Below are 15,442 nucleotides of genomic sequence, written 5' to 3' on the forward strand. Positions count from 1 at the left end.
ATGTGAAGGATGGAGTTGTGTGTGTGTGTGTGTGTGTGTGTGTGTGTGTGTCTGTGTGTGTGTGCGTATCATATCCTGTTTTTCATGTTGTCCAGGCCATCCTTCTGCCTCCAAGCAAGATGAAAAAGCAGGGTTTGAAAGGAAAGGAGGAAACTCAAAACTCCCTAGATGAGACATCACAAAAAGATGTTGACAGTTGACAGCACTAAAGCTTTGCTTCTTCACTGGGGAGTTTGTTTGGGTGACTGACACAATAGTGTCCCCACGAGTGGTAACACGAGCGGGAATTATATTTAGACAAACTTTTGTTGTTGACTTTGAGATGGAGATTACTGTGTGTGCTGTGACATGTGACTCACTGGTGGTGGCAAAAAAGAAACGTCTATTTATAAACGTGGCATACAAGAAATGTGTTGTAATGCTTTAATATATAAAACAATCTTTTGCTGAAAACCTCTTCAGAGGATGAAAACTACTTTGTAAGGTGACGTTTTAATGTCCTTCATATTGTCAACTGTTATCTCTGGAGGCACTTCTCTTGCGTGCAAATTCCCAGGGAATCAGCCTTGTGAGGGTCAGTGAAGACCCTGCCATCTCCACTTTGCCTGCTTTCACCGTGGCCTGGCAATTTAACATCCTCCTTATCAAGTGTGACCCATATAGACGCGGGCGAGAGAATGAGAGCTCACTCAACATTTAGCCAAAGGCTTGTCATCTCCTCGCTCTAGACTTGTCCGTTCACTCGGTCCCCTGTCCTCTCTCTTCTCCTCTCTATCTCTCTCTCTCACTCTCTTCTCCTCTCTCTCTCACACTCACTCTCTTCTCCCCTCTCTCTTTCACTCACTCTCTTCTCCCGTCTCTCTCTCACTCTTCTCCCCTCTCTCTCACTCTCTTCTCTTCTCTCTCTCTCTCACTCTCTGTCCTCTCTTCTCTACTTCCTCTCTCCTCTCTCTCTAACCTCACACCACTTTCCCCCCCACACACCCCTCTCCTCTCCTCTCTTTCTTTCTCTCTTCCTCCTCTCCTTTTTTCTTTTCGCACACACACTCCACCACCCTCCTCTTGCCTCTGCATCCTCTAATGAGACTCTTAATCGTGACCTCTTATGCGGACATCCTCCCCGTGCTCTGGTCTCAGGCATATTAGCAGTCTCCGTGCATTAGGAGTTCATTATCGACCCTCCACGGGGGCAGCGGAAGATAGACACCCTCAGATAAGGCAGCAGCACCATGAACAAACATATCAACTCATGTCAGTGGACTTCTAGCTTGCTGCAGATCACACCTAAAGTCATGGTGCCATTTGCACAAAGAGGTCAATCTATTAGGATAGCATATTTACATTAACACCATGGGCGAGACCATGTAATGTATATGAACGCTGTGCTTTACATTACGTTTCTGACATGTACTCATTCCATGATTCAATAATATTATTGAATATGATTCAATATTATTGAATATGATTCGATATTATTGTCACACTGATTGATTGCAATTCAAATGAATGTACACTAATAGTTTGTTTGCGTGAGCGCAAGTCATCAGTGAGACACAAAGTGATCTGTGATACCGCGGCTCCTGGAGTGAAGTGGAGTGCGTTTGCGGCCCAGCTGGCTTTCACTTGACATTTGGCAAAGTTGTGATTTCGTGGTTGGATTACACACATTTGACTGAGAGTGTAAAAGATGCTGTAGTGTGCACATAATGTGCAGACCTCAGGGTGCTTGTGTGTGTCACCCGTTACTCACTTCGTATTGCGCCATCAGCCAGACGGATGAAGCCGGTTGCACAATAGGCCTACGTGCTGCCAGGGCAGTGTCCCATGTGCTAAGACTTGGACACTTTTAGCCTCTGTGCTTGAGTTTCTCACTTTGCTGTCTTTATTGCCAAGGATGTCCTTGCTGTAGTCAGTTCCCACACATTTGGAACACACACACACACACACACACACACACACACACATGCAAACAAACAAACATCAATTCAGTGTACTCGCTACAACTTGAGCACACGACAATCTGTATGTCCATCCCTATTATAACGCCCAATTAAAGAACTCAAGCCAAAAGTGGTCCCGCACATAACATAAAGTGTCTATCAATCCATCCTCTCCAGGCTTTGTCTGCTCAGTAACCAATGAATTCTTCTTTCCTGGGTGCTGCAAAATGAAGAGGTTTCCTTTCAGCTTAGTGCCACTCCTTGTTCAAAGGGCCTCCCCCACTCTCACACACACACACACACACACACACACACACACACACACACACATGCACACCACCACTGCCACCCCTATTAGGATTCAGTGTGTGCTCCCACTTTGCCTCTGGCCTGCTTTAATCAGGCTGCATGCCTTCCAATGGGCAGCCAAAGGAGAGCAGACAAATGCTGGTGCGGCGCCTTTGACTCCACACTTCTCCACCCCCACCCTCTAACTCTCACACACACATGGGCTCACTGTGTGTGTGTGTGTGTGTGTGTGTGTGTGTGTGTGTGTGTGTGTGTGTGTGTGTGTGTGTGTGTGAGAGAGAGTGTGAGTGTGTGCATGTGTATGTGTGTGTGCTTGCATGCGTGTGTGTGTGCGCATGTGTGTGTGCTTGCATATGTGTGTGTGTGTGTGTGTGTGTGTGTGTGTGTGTGTGTGTGTGTGTGTGTGTGTGTGTGTGTGTGTGTGCTTGCATGCGTGAGTGAGTGTGTATGTATGGGTGTGTGTATGTGTGCGTATGTGTGTGTATGCTTGCATGCGTACGTGAGAGTGTGTGAATGTGTGTGCATGTGTGTGTGTGTGTGTGTGTGTGTGTGTGCATGTGTGTGTGTGTGATGAGGGGGATGTGGGGGTCAGGGGGAGTGCAGGTGAAGGGCTCCCCCAGTTTAACCAGCCATACATGATTCATTTAGCTCCCTCTGGGACCACGGCTTGTGGCTGACGGTGAAATTTGCATCCCTAATTCCCCTAATTCTCCTGGTACTGCTCACAGCTGCGCCTGGGCATATTTGGAAAACAGGAAGTCGGAAGGCTCTGGCATGTCTGACAGAGAACTTAAAACAGGAGACACCAATTAGCATAAACGGAAGCTTTGCTGAACATGTTAGTGGGATTGATCTGGTTCTGCCGGGTGGAGGATGGCTCTGAGATATAGATAGCATGGTCTACTTTTACATGGTCTAGTCATTCATTTCCCTTTTTATAGACTGGTGCTTATCCACTCAAGTAAGGACTCAATGCTACGGCTACTTAGGACAACACACAAAGAGAGTGAGACTATCAAACAGTTCCCATCAGGGTTATGAAAGCCAAAGATGAGCGAGAAGTCAGAATGCTGTTTTTTAGCATACTCTGAATCAAGCATACTCTTTGCTTCTGAATGAAGTGTGACTCACGGTGTACTGGGACACTGACAGACAACACTCAAGAACAGCATGAGCGTACTGTATGACTATTTAGGAAATGTAAGAAGCCAAACAATTCCATTTTCTTCTTTTAATTGCTGGCTCCCAGACAGCAATACGCTATGTGAGCGGCCATATGGTGCTGTAATTGACAGTGGCCTACACTACCAATGACTTCATCATCTCACCATCAGGCTCAGGCACAGAACTGAACCAATCAATGCATCATATTAACACAGACTTTCATGGGAAATCAATGGATAGTGCATTGCTGCTGACCCGATCTCGTCCCCCCCCCCACTCACCGCCCCAAAGCTTATGTTGTGAGATCGTTGCCATGGGCACGTTCAGTCTGCAGCTGTTAGTATGATGGACACCATCGAAGAGGGCTGTGACCCCCCCACTATTTTCTCAGGGAGGGTCGCTCCTGCGTCGGCCAGCTGGAACAAGCCCATGCACTGGGGTCGGGGACGGCGGGTGGGTGGAGCATCTCAGGTGGTGGCGACAGTCGGAGGGGAAAGTGGGATAGGGGGGTGTGTCACAGGAAGGTCAGTTCTTGTTGTCCGGTTGTCCGGTCGTCCGGTCGTCCTTGTGTCCTCTTGTCCTCTTCCCGGTCTCCTGGGACTCGCTCTCTCTCTCTCTCTCTCTCTCTCTCTCTCTCTCTCTCTCTCTCTCTCTCTCTCTCTCTACCCCCACCTCACACCCCTGCCCCAGCTGGAGGATGTGCTCCATTATCCCCCCAACAGCTGGAGTCCTCCTGACCTGTAATGGGAATGATTAAAATGGCGGCTAAATCCTTTGTCTCGCCATCACCTCTGTAGGTGGTGAGCAGAGAGTTTAATTGGGGCCTGATTGAGCACAAATGAATGGAGAAAAGCCTTCAGGGGATCCAGTTAATGCACTCCTTCATTTGTCTTTATTTCCATCACAAACCATTGTTCCGGTTGATAAGAATTCATATCCTACATCAGATCTTCCCATCGCCATGCAAAAAAAAGTAATTTCTGCGCTATACCGAGGATCCAAGCAATTTGGCCGCTAAGCAGCTACTAAGACTAATGGAAGTTATCCCAGGGGGTAAAAATAGAAAATGAGTGAATCAGGGCGGTCTGCATTATTAGTCATCTCCTCTGTCAGCATTAACCATTGAAGCTCTGGCCATTTGCGCTCTCGTCATCCCTTCCAGGCCCGGCTCTGTCCGCCGTGATAAATTATTTCGTCGTTATGAATCGGGGAGCCTTCGTGGTCTGGAGTGTGTGGAGCGAAGCTTCTGAATGAAACAAGAAACGCCAAAGATGGACCGCTTAATCAAAGCCACTTCCTGCCGATTCATTCCGAGTGCTGAACATAATGATAAAGCCATTTGGCATGTGGTGTCCGCGGTAGTGCCGCGTCTCGCTGTCTCACGCGTGACAAGATAAATAGCTGGATTGGGAAAGCTCCCCCCACCCTCTCTTAACCTCTGACCTGTACCTCACCCCTCTCTCCCCCTACCCGTGAACCAGCGCAACCTTGAGAGAGTATTATATGGCCCTTATCCTAAAGGCCTTTGAAACCGGGTCAGAATCGCAGCACTTCATCTTCCGCTGTCAGAGGCCCAGATGTTGATGTGGAACAATTAAGATTGTGACCAGAGACCTTGGGAGGCTTTGGCTAGAGAGCCAACACATTGATTTTCAAATCCAGAATAATTAAGGGCTGTCAAAGGGTGTGCCGCTTTAGGAAGTGGTGTCATCTAGGGCGGCCTTATCACGCCGGAGAACAAAGAGACTCTGTCGCTGCCAAACTAATGGGGTTTGTTTCTCCACCTCTCGGTTACTCATCAGCTCAGAGTGGAGTCTGTTTTAATGAGGTGCTAATCCCTGTTAAAGGGATGTTTTAAAAACGCATCATTACACACTATGAACATCCATCTTCAATGTGATAAGGTTACTCTGGGCTAGAATGAAATACCTCAAAAATAGCGTCAAAAGTCAAACATTTCACCAACAATACAGTAACAACACCATTCATTATTAACAAAAAGCCTTTACTGTATTGTAATGCAGTGCTGTAACTTGGCCAAAGACAGAGGTGGCCCTGGACTTGACTGCTAGCACCAGCTGGATCAGTAATGAGGCAGAATGGGCTGGTAAAACCTAATGTATGTACGGATCATTATAGTTTGATGGTCTACTGGCCCACAGATGCAATGGACCACCAGGATAAGTCCCCATAGTCCTGATGGCCAGCACATCGCTGGACACAGACCCTCACTAACTGTAAACTTATCACAGTACACCATGGAGGCTGGATAGTTTGGGTGCCTCTGATGTACTGATATAGCTCTGTCCATATTCTCCCCCAGATAAGATCACAATAGGAGAAGAGAACACAGGAGAAGAAGCCTCATTAGGGTGTCAGCGCCACCTAAATTTGGGGGAGCAGTTGGGGGACCCCCTGCGTTCTCGCTCCCCAGTGGTCCACACAGCTTGGGAAATCTTTACCTTATCCCCGCGCCGTCTGACCCGGCCAATGGCCAATTGTCGAATCTCTTATCACATGGCACGATCTGAGCCGATTAGCAAGAATAAAAAGTGGGGTTTTGGAGCGAGCGCCAGCCTAATGTGTGGCCCAGTGGGAGTGCTGGCTGGCTGGCTATGCGGGGGGGGGGGGGGGGGGGGGTAGAGGGTGGTGGTGGTGGTGGGGGTGGGGGGGGCTGCTCCTGCTACCGCTGCTGCTGCTCAGGGGCTCCGCTCATCAGGCAGCCTCCAGGATTATAGGGGCTGGAGGATTATGGGAAGGGAAGAGGTGCCAATGAGGGGGCTTTAAGGGGGTCTCCCACGGCTGTGACAGGTGTGGCATTTGGGTGTGCCATGCTGTCGTTGCCCACTGCTCATAATGACCAGCATCCACCAGCAGGACTAACTGGGCTCAGATGTGGCTCAGGGCAGCTCAGAACAAGTGTAATCCTGTGGTGCTTTGTTACATTCATTCATGTCCGTGTTCATTTTTGGTCGCTGTTTCTTTTTTCCATGTCAGTCAAATGTTGGCTATATTGTAGACACCTGGCTATGATACAGTAAAGCATACTTCATAACCATGAAAAGACACATGGGAGGTGGCCTGCAGGCTTTACTTTGGTCGGGCCCCAACTTCTCGTTGAACTGCGACAGGGTCTGTGGTCTGTAGAGTGACTGGAACACTCTAGTATTCTTTCAGTCATTTGTCGTTTATTGGAGAAACGGGTGAAATAGTACTCAGGATCGTGCACATGCAAGACCATCACACAAAGGGGCTGTTTAAGGGATTTACTTTCTAAAACGCTATTGTCCCCATTGTTTGCTCACACACAGTGACCCCAATGAAGTGCATTTCCTTAAACAAAGAAAAGTGCAGACCTCAAACAGTCCCAGTACAGTGATTGGGTCAGTTGAATTTCATCATGAGCCTTGCCCCTTGGCAGTTTGGCAGGCCAGCTCCTGCAATGTTTAATTCATGGAGCTGCTGCTTGTGAGACGGCTTTGTTGCTGAGCTGTCATATTAATGCGGCACCTCAGCTTCCCTCCATTTCCTCCTTGGCTCGTCGTCGCATGAAAAAACACCAGTCACGGTCAATAAACGACGTATAAAATAACTCTGTTTTTCCTCCTCTGCCCGTCCGTTTTCCCTACAGACCCGGAGTCACAGAGGAAGCGGACTGTTCAGAACGTCCTTGATCTCCGGCAGAACCTGGAAGATACCATGTCCAGCCTGCGGGGGTCCCAGCTCAGTCACAGGTAATTCCTCCTTCCAGTCTTTTTTTTCCTCGGCACCCCCTGCGTGAGTGATGTAATTGGAAGCCAAGCAGCCCGCGGTGCGCCATGTGGTATTTATTTGTGTTTACGTCTCTGTGTCATCTCCAGCAGGTACAGACACATTTATCACAATCCCCTTTTGCATCGCAAACGTAGCATCTTAGCATGACAAGCCTGGAGCTGTCATTACCTGCTCCTCTTTTATAGAGGAAATCTTCCCTCGTGAAATTTCACAAAAAGCGTCAATATTTGGTTCTGCTTTATTAAAACTGCATGTAAATCAAGCATTTGCCCCATCAGTGTAAATGGCTAATTAGCATTAGCGTGTACCTGTAGTCACGCCACTTCCTCTGTTCTGAATCCCACTGTATAACTCTGGAGCAAGAGAGAGAGAGAGAGAGAGAGAGAGAGAGAGAGAGAGAGGAGGGAAGAGAAGGTTGTCAGTGCCCAGTGGCCGTGTTTACTTAGCCGCGGTGGGGCTGTTTACTGTCCAGAGTGCTCCTCCGGCCCGTCAGGAAGTGGACGGCCTATGAGTCCTCCCTTTAATAGTCTGTTAATAGGGGGGCTGTGTGACTTGCCTTGGCTGGCAAAAGCTCCGAGCTTAGTGGCTTAGCAAGGCCGCCCATAAACTCTGCAATAAAACACACAGTGCAGTGGCTTTATACCCTTGCCTGCTGTGCTGATTTTTCCCTCTTTGACATGTCTTCACCCAATATTGGTTGGTACGGTGGAGCTTAGTTTTGTTTTTACCGTCAGCCTCATTGTTATAGGCCAGAGATGAACAGCAAGTGTTTTTATCCCAGAGTTTTATGGCCGGTATCTGCTGCTTTGGTATAGCAAAATGGATGACAATTTCTGTCTAGAAATGTGTATTGGCAAAGCAGTTTCACAAATAATGAGTCGATAGTGCTCAAACACACTCAGGCACATTCAAGCCCCAACACACAACACACACACACACACACACACACACACACACACACACACACACACACCACACACACACATCCATACACACACACACACACCACACACACACATCCATACACACACACACACACACACACACAGTACATCTCCACTCGTTTGTGCACATCAATTTAAATTATCAGTTTCCATCATCATTTTCTGCCTCCTATCTTTCACCTCTCTGCTCATCACCATCAGCACTATCCCGAGACGTCGTCTGAGTGCCATTTTCCACCAGGCTTCTTTATCTTTGCTTAATTTCTCTCCGAAAAGCCTAGTACACTAATCACTATTTTTATGACTTTTTCCGATGACCATAACTACTCCCCTGCCTGGCCATTTCTTATGGAAAGGAGACAGCTTCTTGGACGGGACCGCCCCTCTCAGGCCTCTGCAGCAGCGGCCTTCCATCCAAAGGCCTGTCTCCGTTTAATGGCTTTGTTTAAATGCCCTATCAAAAAGCCTCAATTACACTCACTGAGAGCCACGAGGCAAGGGGAGGCTACTCGGAACGGGAGATAATTTACGGGGAAAACACACAGCTCAGCACCTCTCCTCTACATTTCCTAACTGCACTCTGCTTGAGTCTCTCCATTAGGCTTCCTCTTCCTCCTCTCTCCCTCTTCATCTCTCTCACTCTCTCTCTCTCTCTCTCTCTCTCTCTCTCTCTCTCCATCACTCTCCCTCCATCTTTCTCTATTCACACTCAGTTCCAATCTGTCAGAGTCCAGAGTATCTGCTGTCTGCCGACTGTCCTTGAGACTTCCTTGGTGTCATCACTGAACCTTGACTTTATGTTTTGCGCGCAGCCTGCTGTGGAAGTGAGACATTTTAACAGTGGGGTTCCAGAAGGTATCAGTCACAATCACAGCCAGTCCTTCTGGTCTTGTTGCCGAAGGACACTTAAAGAGACCCTATGCAACTTTTTCATAGTCATAAAATCGCTCAGAAAAACCTTGCCGTTTTTGCAGGAGACGATCGCTCCTTGTTTACATCTGGAAGTCTGAGACGCGTAAGGAACAAGAAGAACCATGCTTGCAATTTATATATTTATATATAGCCTATATATGTATAAATATACACGCTAAAGCTGTCGGGGAAGCAGAGAAATATGCAAGCATAAAACGAGCGAAAACGAAAAACGAAACCAAAACCAGAGATGAAATCGCCAATCCTGCATAGTTCCTCTTTAACGCAAAACCAAATTACATCCACACAGAGTGAGAAGGCCGAAGTAATTCAATGCAAATGCATGCGTGTGTAACAGACAGATAGAGCTGCTCAGTGGTGTATTTTGACCTCTAAATCAGTGTTGAGAATTCCACGGGACCCCGGTGATGAAAGCTTGTGCTCGGGAACCTCCGGGAAGTAGGCAAGACATGTCAGCTGATGCATAAAAACACCAGACACCTGGAAACATCATAAAGCCTTTAAAAAGCATTAGCGGTAGCGACGAGGCTCACAGGACGCAACGCGGGGCCCCGGCGACGACAAAGGAGGCCGCCAGGGGAGATGCAGACGTCAGGAGCAAGGTCACTCAAATCCCCAGCCACACACACACACACACACACACACGCACACACACACAGGCGGTCATCTTTGGAAACATCTTAAGGAAAGGGGCAGTCCAACGGCAGGCGGTCGAGATCACTTTACTGACTCACATCCTGCTGAAAGGGACGTGTGTGACGGGGGAAGGAAATGAGATGCATTTCCTCCGTTTGACAGAGAGGGCGCTCAAACCCTCCCCTGGGATCCAGCCCAGTAGACAACAGTCATTTACTCTGAGGCACTCAGACACAGATGGTATGCGTGGAAAAATAAAGCCTATTTAAGGTTTTACAATAACACAATTAACGGGAGAGAACAGCAGTTACGAGTGCGTAAAAGTGTTATCTCACCTTAAAATACGTTTGTTTGAAGTACATTCGCGTAAGATGTGAAAAACAAACGACCTTTTGCTCTGCAGTGGTAATGTACAGTAAGGAAACTCCACCTATGTGGAACAGGGGACAGAGGGAAGGCACCTACATGTAGTGACGCATGTCTTTCTCATGCTATCTACTTTCATTTGGTGTCCCTGGTCTTTGCTGTCTGTGCCATCTCGTCTTCATAAGCCTCTCAGCCTACAAGGCTACACATGTTCAGCAAATTCAACACATGTATAGATTGCCAACAAACAAAGAAACTCCAAGGCACTCTCGGTTGGAAAAGTTTTAAAAGCCTTTATTGTTATAGCCTGGTCCTGACCATCCCATAATACTACCATTTCATTTCGTATTATGGTCTGGAATTTCTTTGCTCTGAAGCGCTTGCAGGAAGCGGGAAGTAACGCCCAGTTCTGGTTTGAATTGATTGGACAGCTCTCACCCAATCGGCGTTAGTTACTCATAACAACATAGCGCAGGCGTTTAACGTCATCGTCACGAGCGCCCTCCCCCTTTCGCCCCCACCAACCCGTCTCTTCGTTTATTGGCTGCTTTCTGGAGGGGGGGCGTTCTGTTACAATTCTACCGAGCAGAATGCTCCACAGAGGAGCACGGCCAGACTCGTAGTGGAGGCAATCCTTGGCCGGAAGTACGTGGATGGCTCGCGAGGCTATTATTGTTATGGCTTGGTCATATTAACCCTCTAAAATATGTTTTGATTATGTTTTGAATGAAGCAATGAACCATCTCCTCCCCTGTGCTCCTCAGCTGTATGGAGAGCAGCGTGTGCTACGACAGCGACGAGACCAACGCGCGGAGCATCTCCAGCCTGTCCAACCGCTCGTCGCCGCTGTCGTGGCGACAGGGCCAGTCCAGTCCGCGGCTGCAGGCGGGCGACGCGCCCTCGTCCACGGGCAGCCCTGCCGCCCACACCAAACCCCTGCGCGGCCCCAGCCGCTTCAGCCAGATCCACTGCATCGAGCTGGTCGAGGGCCTGGACGGCGTGGACGACGATCTGGCCGACCTCAAGTCCGAATACCTGGGCGAGGGCAACCTGAAGGGGAAAAGCCTGAATGAAGATGAAGAGGATGAGGAAGAGGATGACGTGGACGTGGATGATGATGATCTGGCCAATGGGTAAGTACTTTTTTTTGTATAGAATATTAGTAGTATGGTATATTTAGGATTTAGTTCTAACAAACAGTCAATGTTTCATTTATGTTTGTTGAACAATTACTGAAACAGTCCACCCGCATCAAAACTGGACATCATATAATTTCTCATTCGTTCCAAAACTCTAAAGTGCAGATAAAACCTTGTTCTCACTGCCACGGTACACAGGTTTGTGAGCTGTTTTGGAAAAACACACAGCCTTGTTTTGTTGCCATTTAGTCATTTGTTAGCAGTTAAGAGGCCGACTCCACGCACTCAGCCCAGCTGAGGTCACTCCAACCCGTGGCATACGACTTCAAAGGCGGAGCGGCGTAATGGCCCAACTGTTATGAGATGAATTATAAAAGCGCCCCCCCTCACATTGCCGTCCAATTCACAATCAGCTTTGGGGGCCTCCTGCTGAGCGAGTCGTGTCATACTGAGCCCTAGGCTTCTTCACAGAGCTGCAGAGTGTGTCACAGGATAGCTGCAGGGCTCCTGTTGGAGCTGATGGCAGTCCCCCCCCGCCCCCTCCACCCCCCCATTCTCTGGATCTGTCGCGGGTAACTGAGTGGAATTTTGGCTGTACTGGTGCCCACTGTTGGGCCTCTTATAGGAAAGTGTGTATGTTGGTTGTTGGAAGGACTGTGCGTGTGTTCATGCCTGTTTGATGGGGTGTGACTGTCATAAGTGCATGAGTCAGTCTGAGTGTGTGTGTGTGTGTGTGTGTGTGTGTGTGTATGCGTGCAGTGTGTTTATGATTGTGAAGGCTTTACACAATGTTTGTGTTTTGGGTTTGTCTGACACATGTTCTTTTGTAAGAGCACAGGCCTGGAGCTAGGACTAAGGGTGTTTAACATTTTTGGAAAGCTAAATTATAAACTGATGTTGTAGCCAATGGCCTTGCTTTGAAGTCCCTCTGCACTGGCTGTAGAGTCCAGAGGTACTGCCCTCAGGGGCTATGGTCATGGGTCCAGATATGTTTGGAATGATGATGTTTTGTAAAGGGAAGTCACTAGCTTTTTGATTGCTCGTCAACATTTGGGCTGGACCTTTGTTTGTGTTCAATAGCTAAATATCTGAACGTCTTTGTTACGTAATTGCTGATGAAAAGATCATTTTGAAGAACATTTTGTCCTTTGGAAAGTATCCACAACATATTAGCATGCCTCCAGTATTATTTGAAGATAGCCCTCACAATATAATTGCAAGTCCATGGCTGTGACTATGAAAGTAAAATCCTAACACATTTCATCATAAATCTCTCACTTCCCCTTCCTAGTTATAAACACTGTACCTGCCCCCATCTATTCCAACTGAACCTTAGTACATTTAGCTTCAATGCAGTCTGAATGTTCTCCTCCATAGCCACGTGCAGTGGCATCATTTCTGCTACATCAGCACTTAGCTCGCTGTGGACCTTCCTTACTTCCAATCCATCCACATCAGTCAGTCTTAGTCATGAGGCCCCCTGTAGAGAGTTTGCAAACCCATTATATTAGACAGCCCTTGTTACATTGTAAGCCTGCAATTACATTCACTGCGACAAACAAACTATTAGCATGTAAGAACAATTTGATACTATCTTTACTTTTGCCTTTGACCATAGCCCAAACCATATCCCTGAAAGCTAACCGTCCCATGTAGTTTTATGTAATTACAAAGCAGTGTTTGCAGTCTTCTTCCTTGCTGAATATGTTACAGCATATTTAAGTGCAGAGCTACATATTCCGTGGCCTGTTCCTGTTATGGTACTCTAGGCGCTGGCCTTGTCCTCCTATACTCACTTCTATGATTTCATTTTCATCACAGAAATGGCTTTCAGCTTTGCTGAGGAGGAAGTTTTCTAAAGCAGATAATGGATACATGGGGCAGAATTGGGTCTGTTTCCTGGCGAATATCAAAAGGCTCCTGCCCTGTATTGTACTGTGTGTGTGTGTGTGTGTGTGTGTGTGTGTGTGTGTGTGTGTGTGTGTGTGTGTGTGTGTGTGTGTGTGTGTGTGTGTGTGCACGCGCGCACACAATGTGTATGTATGCACATGCTCGTGTATATGTATTTCTCCACGCACCATTTCAGGGTAAGATTTGTGCTTGTGTCATCTGTGTGACACAGACCTCACTCGAGCCTCTCTCTCGCCATTGCTGGATTTATAATTATGTCCAAAAAGATTGGCTCATTGGAGATGAGGAGCGAAGGCGGTGGAAAGATTTGTGTGATGAGGCGTCGTGCTCTTCATGCTTTCGCGAGCACCACCCGTGTTTGTGTTGGAGTGCCACTGCCCCTGTCCGAGTCTCTCTCCACGCCGAGGGGGTATGACGAAGCCCCCTGGACTCTGGACATGGGTCGTAACTCTGTGCCCTACGAGACGCCATCTAAGTCCAAAGGGAGCCTTTCGGACAGAGGATTACGCCAGCGCAGATCGCCCCCCCCCCCCCCCCCCCCCGTCCCCCCCGTCCCCCCGTCCTCTCAGTGAACATAAAAAGAATGGAAAAAAATGCATGAAGTCACACTAAACAAACTGTAACTCTGTCAGGCTGCGTGATTAGTTTTTGGACACGTCGAGTCGGGGCTTAGCGTCGCGGGCCCGCGTGGGCGTCTGTTTGAATTGGCCCTGGCTAATTACTGCAGAGAGGAATCTTTGTGTGGGTCTTACAGCTTGGTGCTTTTGGGGGGGGCATGGAGAGACAGGATTAGATTAATGAGGTTCCGAGCCTCTCTGCTTGTCAGTCAGTTTGACATGAAAAATACGTCTTCACAACAAACACGCTTTATTTATTTTCCAAAGTGCATTTCCAAGTGCTTTCGCTCATCCTGTTACCCTCAAAGGACCCCAGTATTTTTTGACGTGAAGAGACAGGAAAAGCAGAGAAAAACCGTTAGAGAGAGCTCTGTTCCATATTAGTCCATTTAGCGCAAGGTTGGCGAGGCGAGATTCAGGCCATATTCAAACCAGGTTTGTTGTGATTGTGAAATCAAATCCAGTGCTGGTAATCGTATTATCTTATCAGCTATGTTGGGACAGGTGCTGTATTATAAATGTTTGGCGGGGGGATAGTTTTCTCTTTTACACCCACCCACACTAACTCACACTCCAAGATAAGGGTCTTTTTTTTTCTCCTAATCACCATATGGAGCTTTGCCTTGTTTCTATGGCAACCACACTCCTCAAAACCTGTGCTGGACTTTTATTTGATTTATTGAGCCGTCCATGAGTGTTTGAACGTGACCGTGTGTAACGGATAGTAGGTCAAGCACCTGTTTATACAGTACACCTGCTCTTGAATGTAGTAAAAAAAAGATTGCAGTCATAACAGTGTTGGACCGAGGAACTCCGTTCCAATTCCTTCATCCCTTTTGAAAACTTGTTGAGTCAGATCACCAATGGAGCATCATCAGCAGGCTAACACTGCACTTTTTGTTCTCGAAAGTCAGTCTGTGAAGATGTTGGCTTTGTGTCCTGGCTGTGTAATCCACTTTAAAGCTGGAAGCTTGCAGCAGAGTTTGGATAAAGAACCTGTGGCCTGACACATTCTTTCGCCTCCATCCATACCGTCCCCATGGCAACCGCGACAAAGCTGACGGAACAGCAGGAAATCAATCTCCTCGGGACTAAGGCCCCCCTCAGGGGCAACTATGTCTCCGGTGTGTGTGTGTGTGTGTGTGTGTGTGTGTGTGTGTGTGTGTGTGTGTGTGTGTGTGTGTGTGTGTGTGTGTGTGTGTGTGTGTGTGTGTGTGTGTGTGTGTGTGTGTGTGTGTGTGTGTGTGTGTGTGTGTGTGTGTGTGGGTGTGCGCGCATGTGTGTGCGTATGCGCATATGTTTATGTTTATGTGTGCGTACCATTTCTTTGGGTGTGGGGCTTTGAGTATGGCTGGCTGCCCGGCTACCTGTTTTGGGTTGCTGGAATGAATGGAATGCTCAAATAAGTATCCCATCATGACAAAAAAATGTAATGATAAACACAGAGTAAACAGGACCAACGGTCCTATTTGTATTTATATTTTCTTGAATCTCATAAGCTCTCTATTGCAATCAGCACTGAAAGGGTACTGAAAGCTTAGTATCAGATATAGAATGCAGAATACAGATGTATGGCTATGTTCCTGATGCATATCTTGGAGCATAATTTGGTTATATGACATGATAATTTTGTACTTATCCTCAACATTTGGCCAGTCAGACTTGACACACAAATATTTTATGCAGTTGCACTTTCCCATGAGGACGCC

The 15,442-nt window shown here is 47.6% G+C and overlaps 1 protein-coding gene across 1 annotated transcript in view; it reads left to right on the forward strand.

Annotated features, from left to right (window-relative positions):
• Window positions 1–15,442, forward strand: part of LOC134087820 (neuron navigator 1-like) — an 87,797-nt gene that overhangs the window by 21,277 nt on the left and 51,078 nt on the right. The window contains exons 5-6 of the mRNA XM_062541577.1: window positions 7,045–7,147; window positions 10,831–11,199. Coding sequence (XP_062397561.1) covers window positions 7,045–7,147; window positions 10,831–11,199 — 472 coding nt within the window. The remainder of the gene's footprint in view (window positions 1–7,044; window positions 7,148–10,830; window positions 11,200–15,442) is intronic.

This window comes from Sardina pilchardus, chromosome 7 (genome assembly GCF_963854185.1).
Source record: "Sardina pilchardus chromosome 7, fSarPil1.1, whole genome shotgun sequence".
In the NCBI taxonomy this organism is placed as follows: Eukaryota; Metazoa; Chordata; class Actinopteri; order Clupeiformes; family Clupeidae; genus Sardina; species Sardina pilchardus.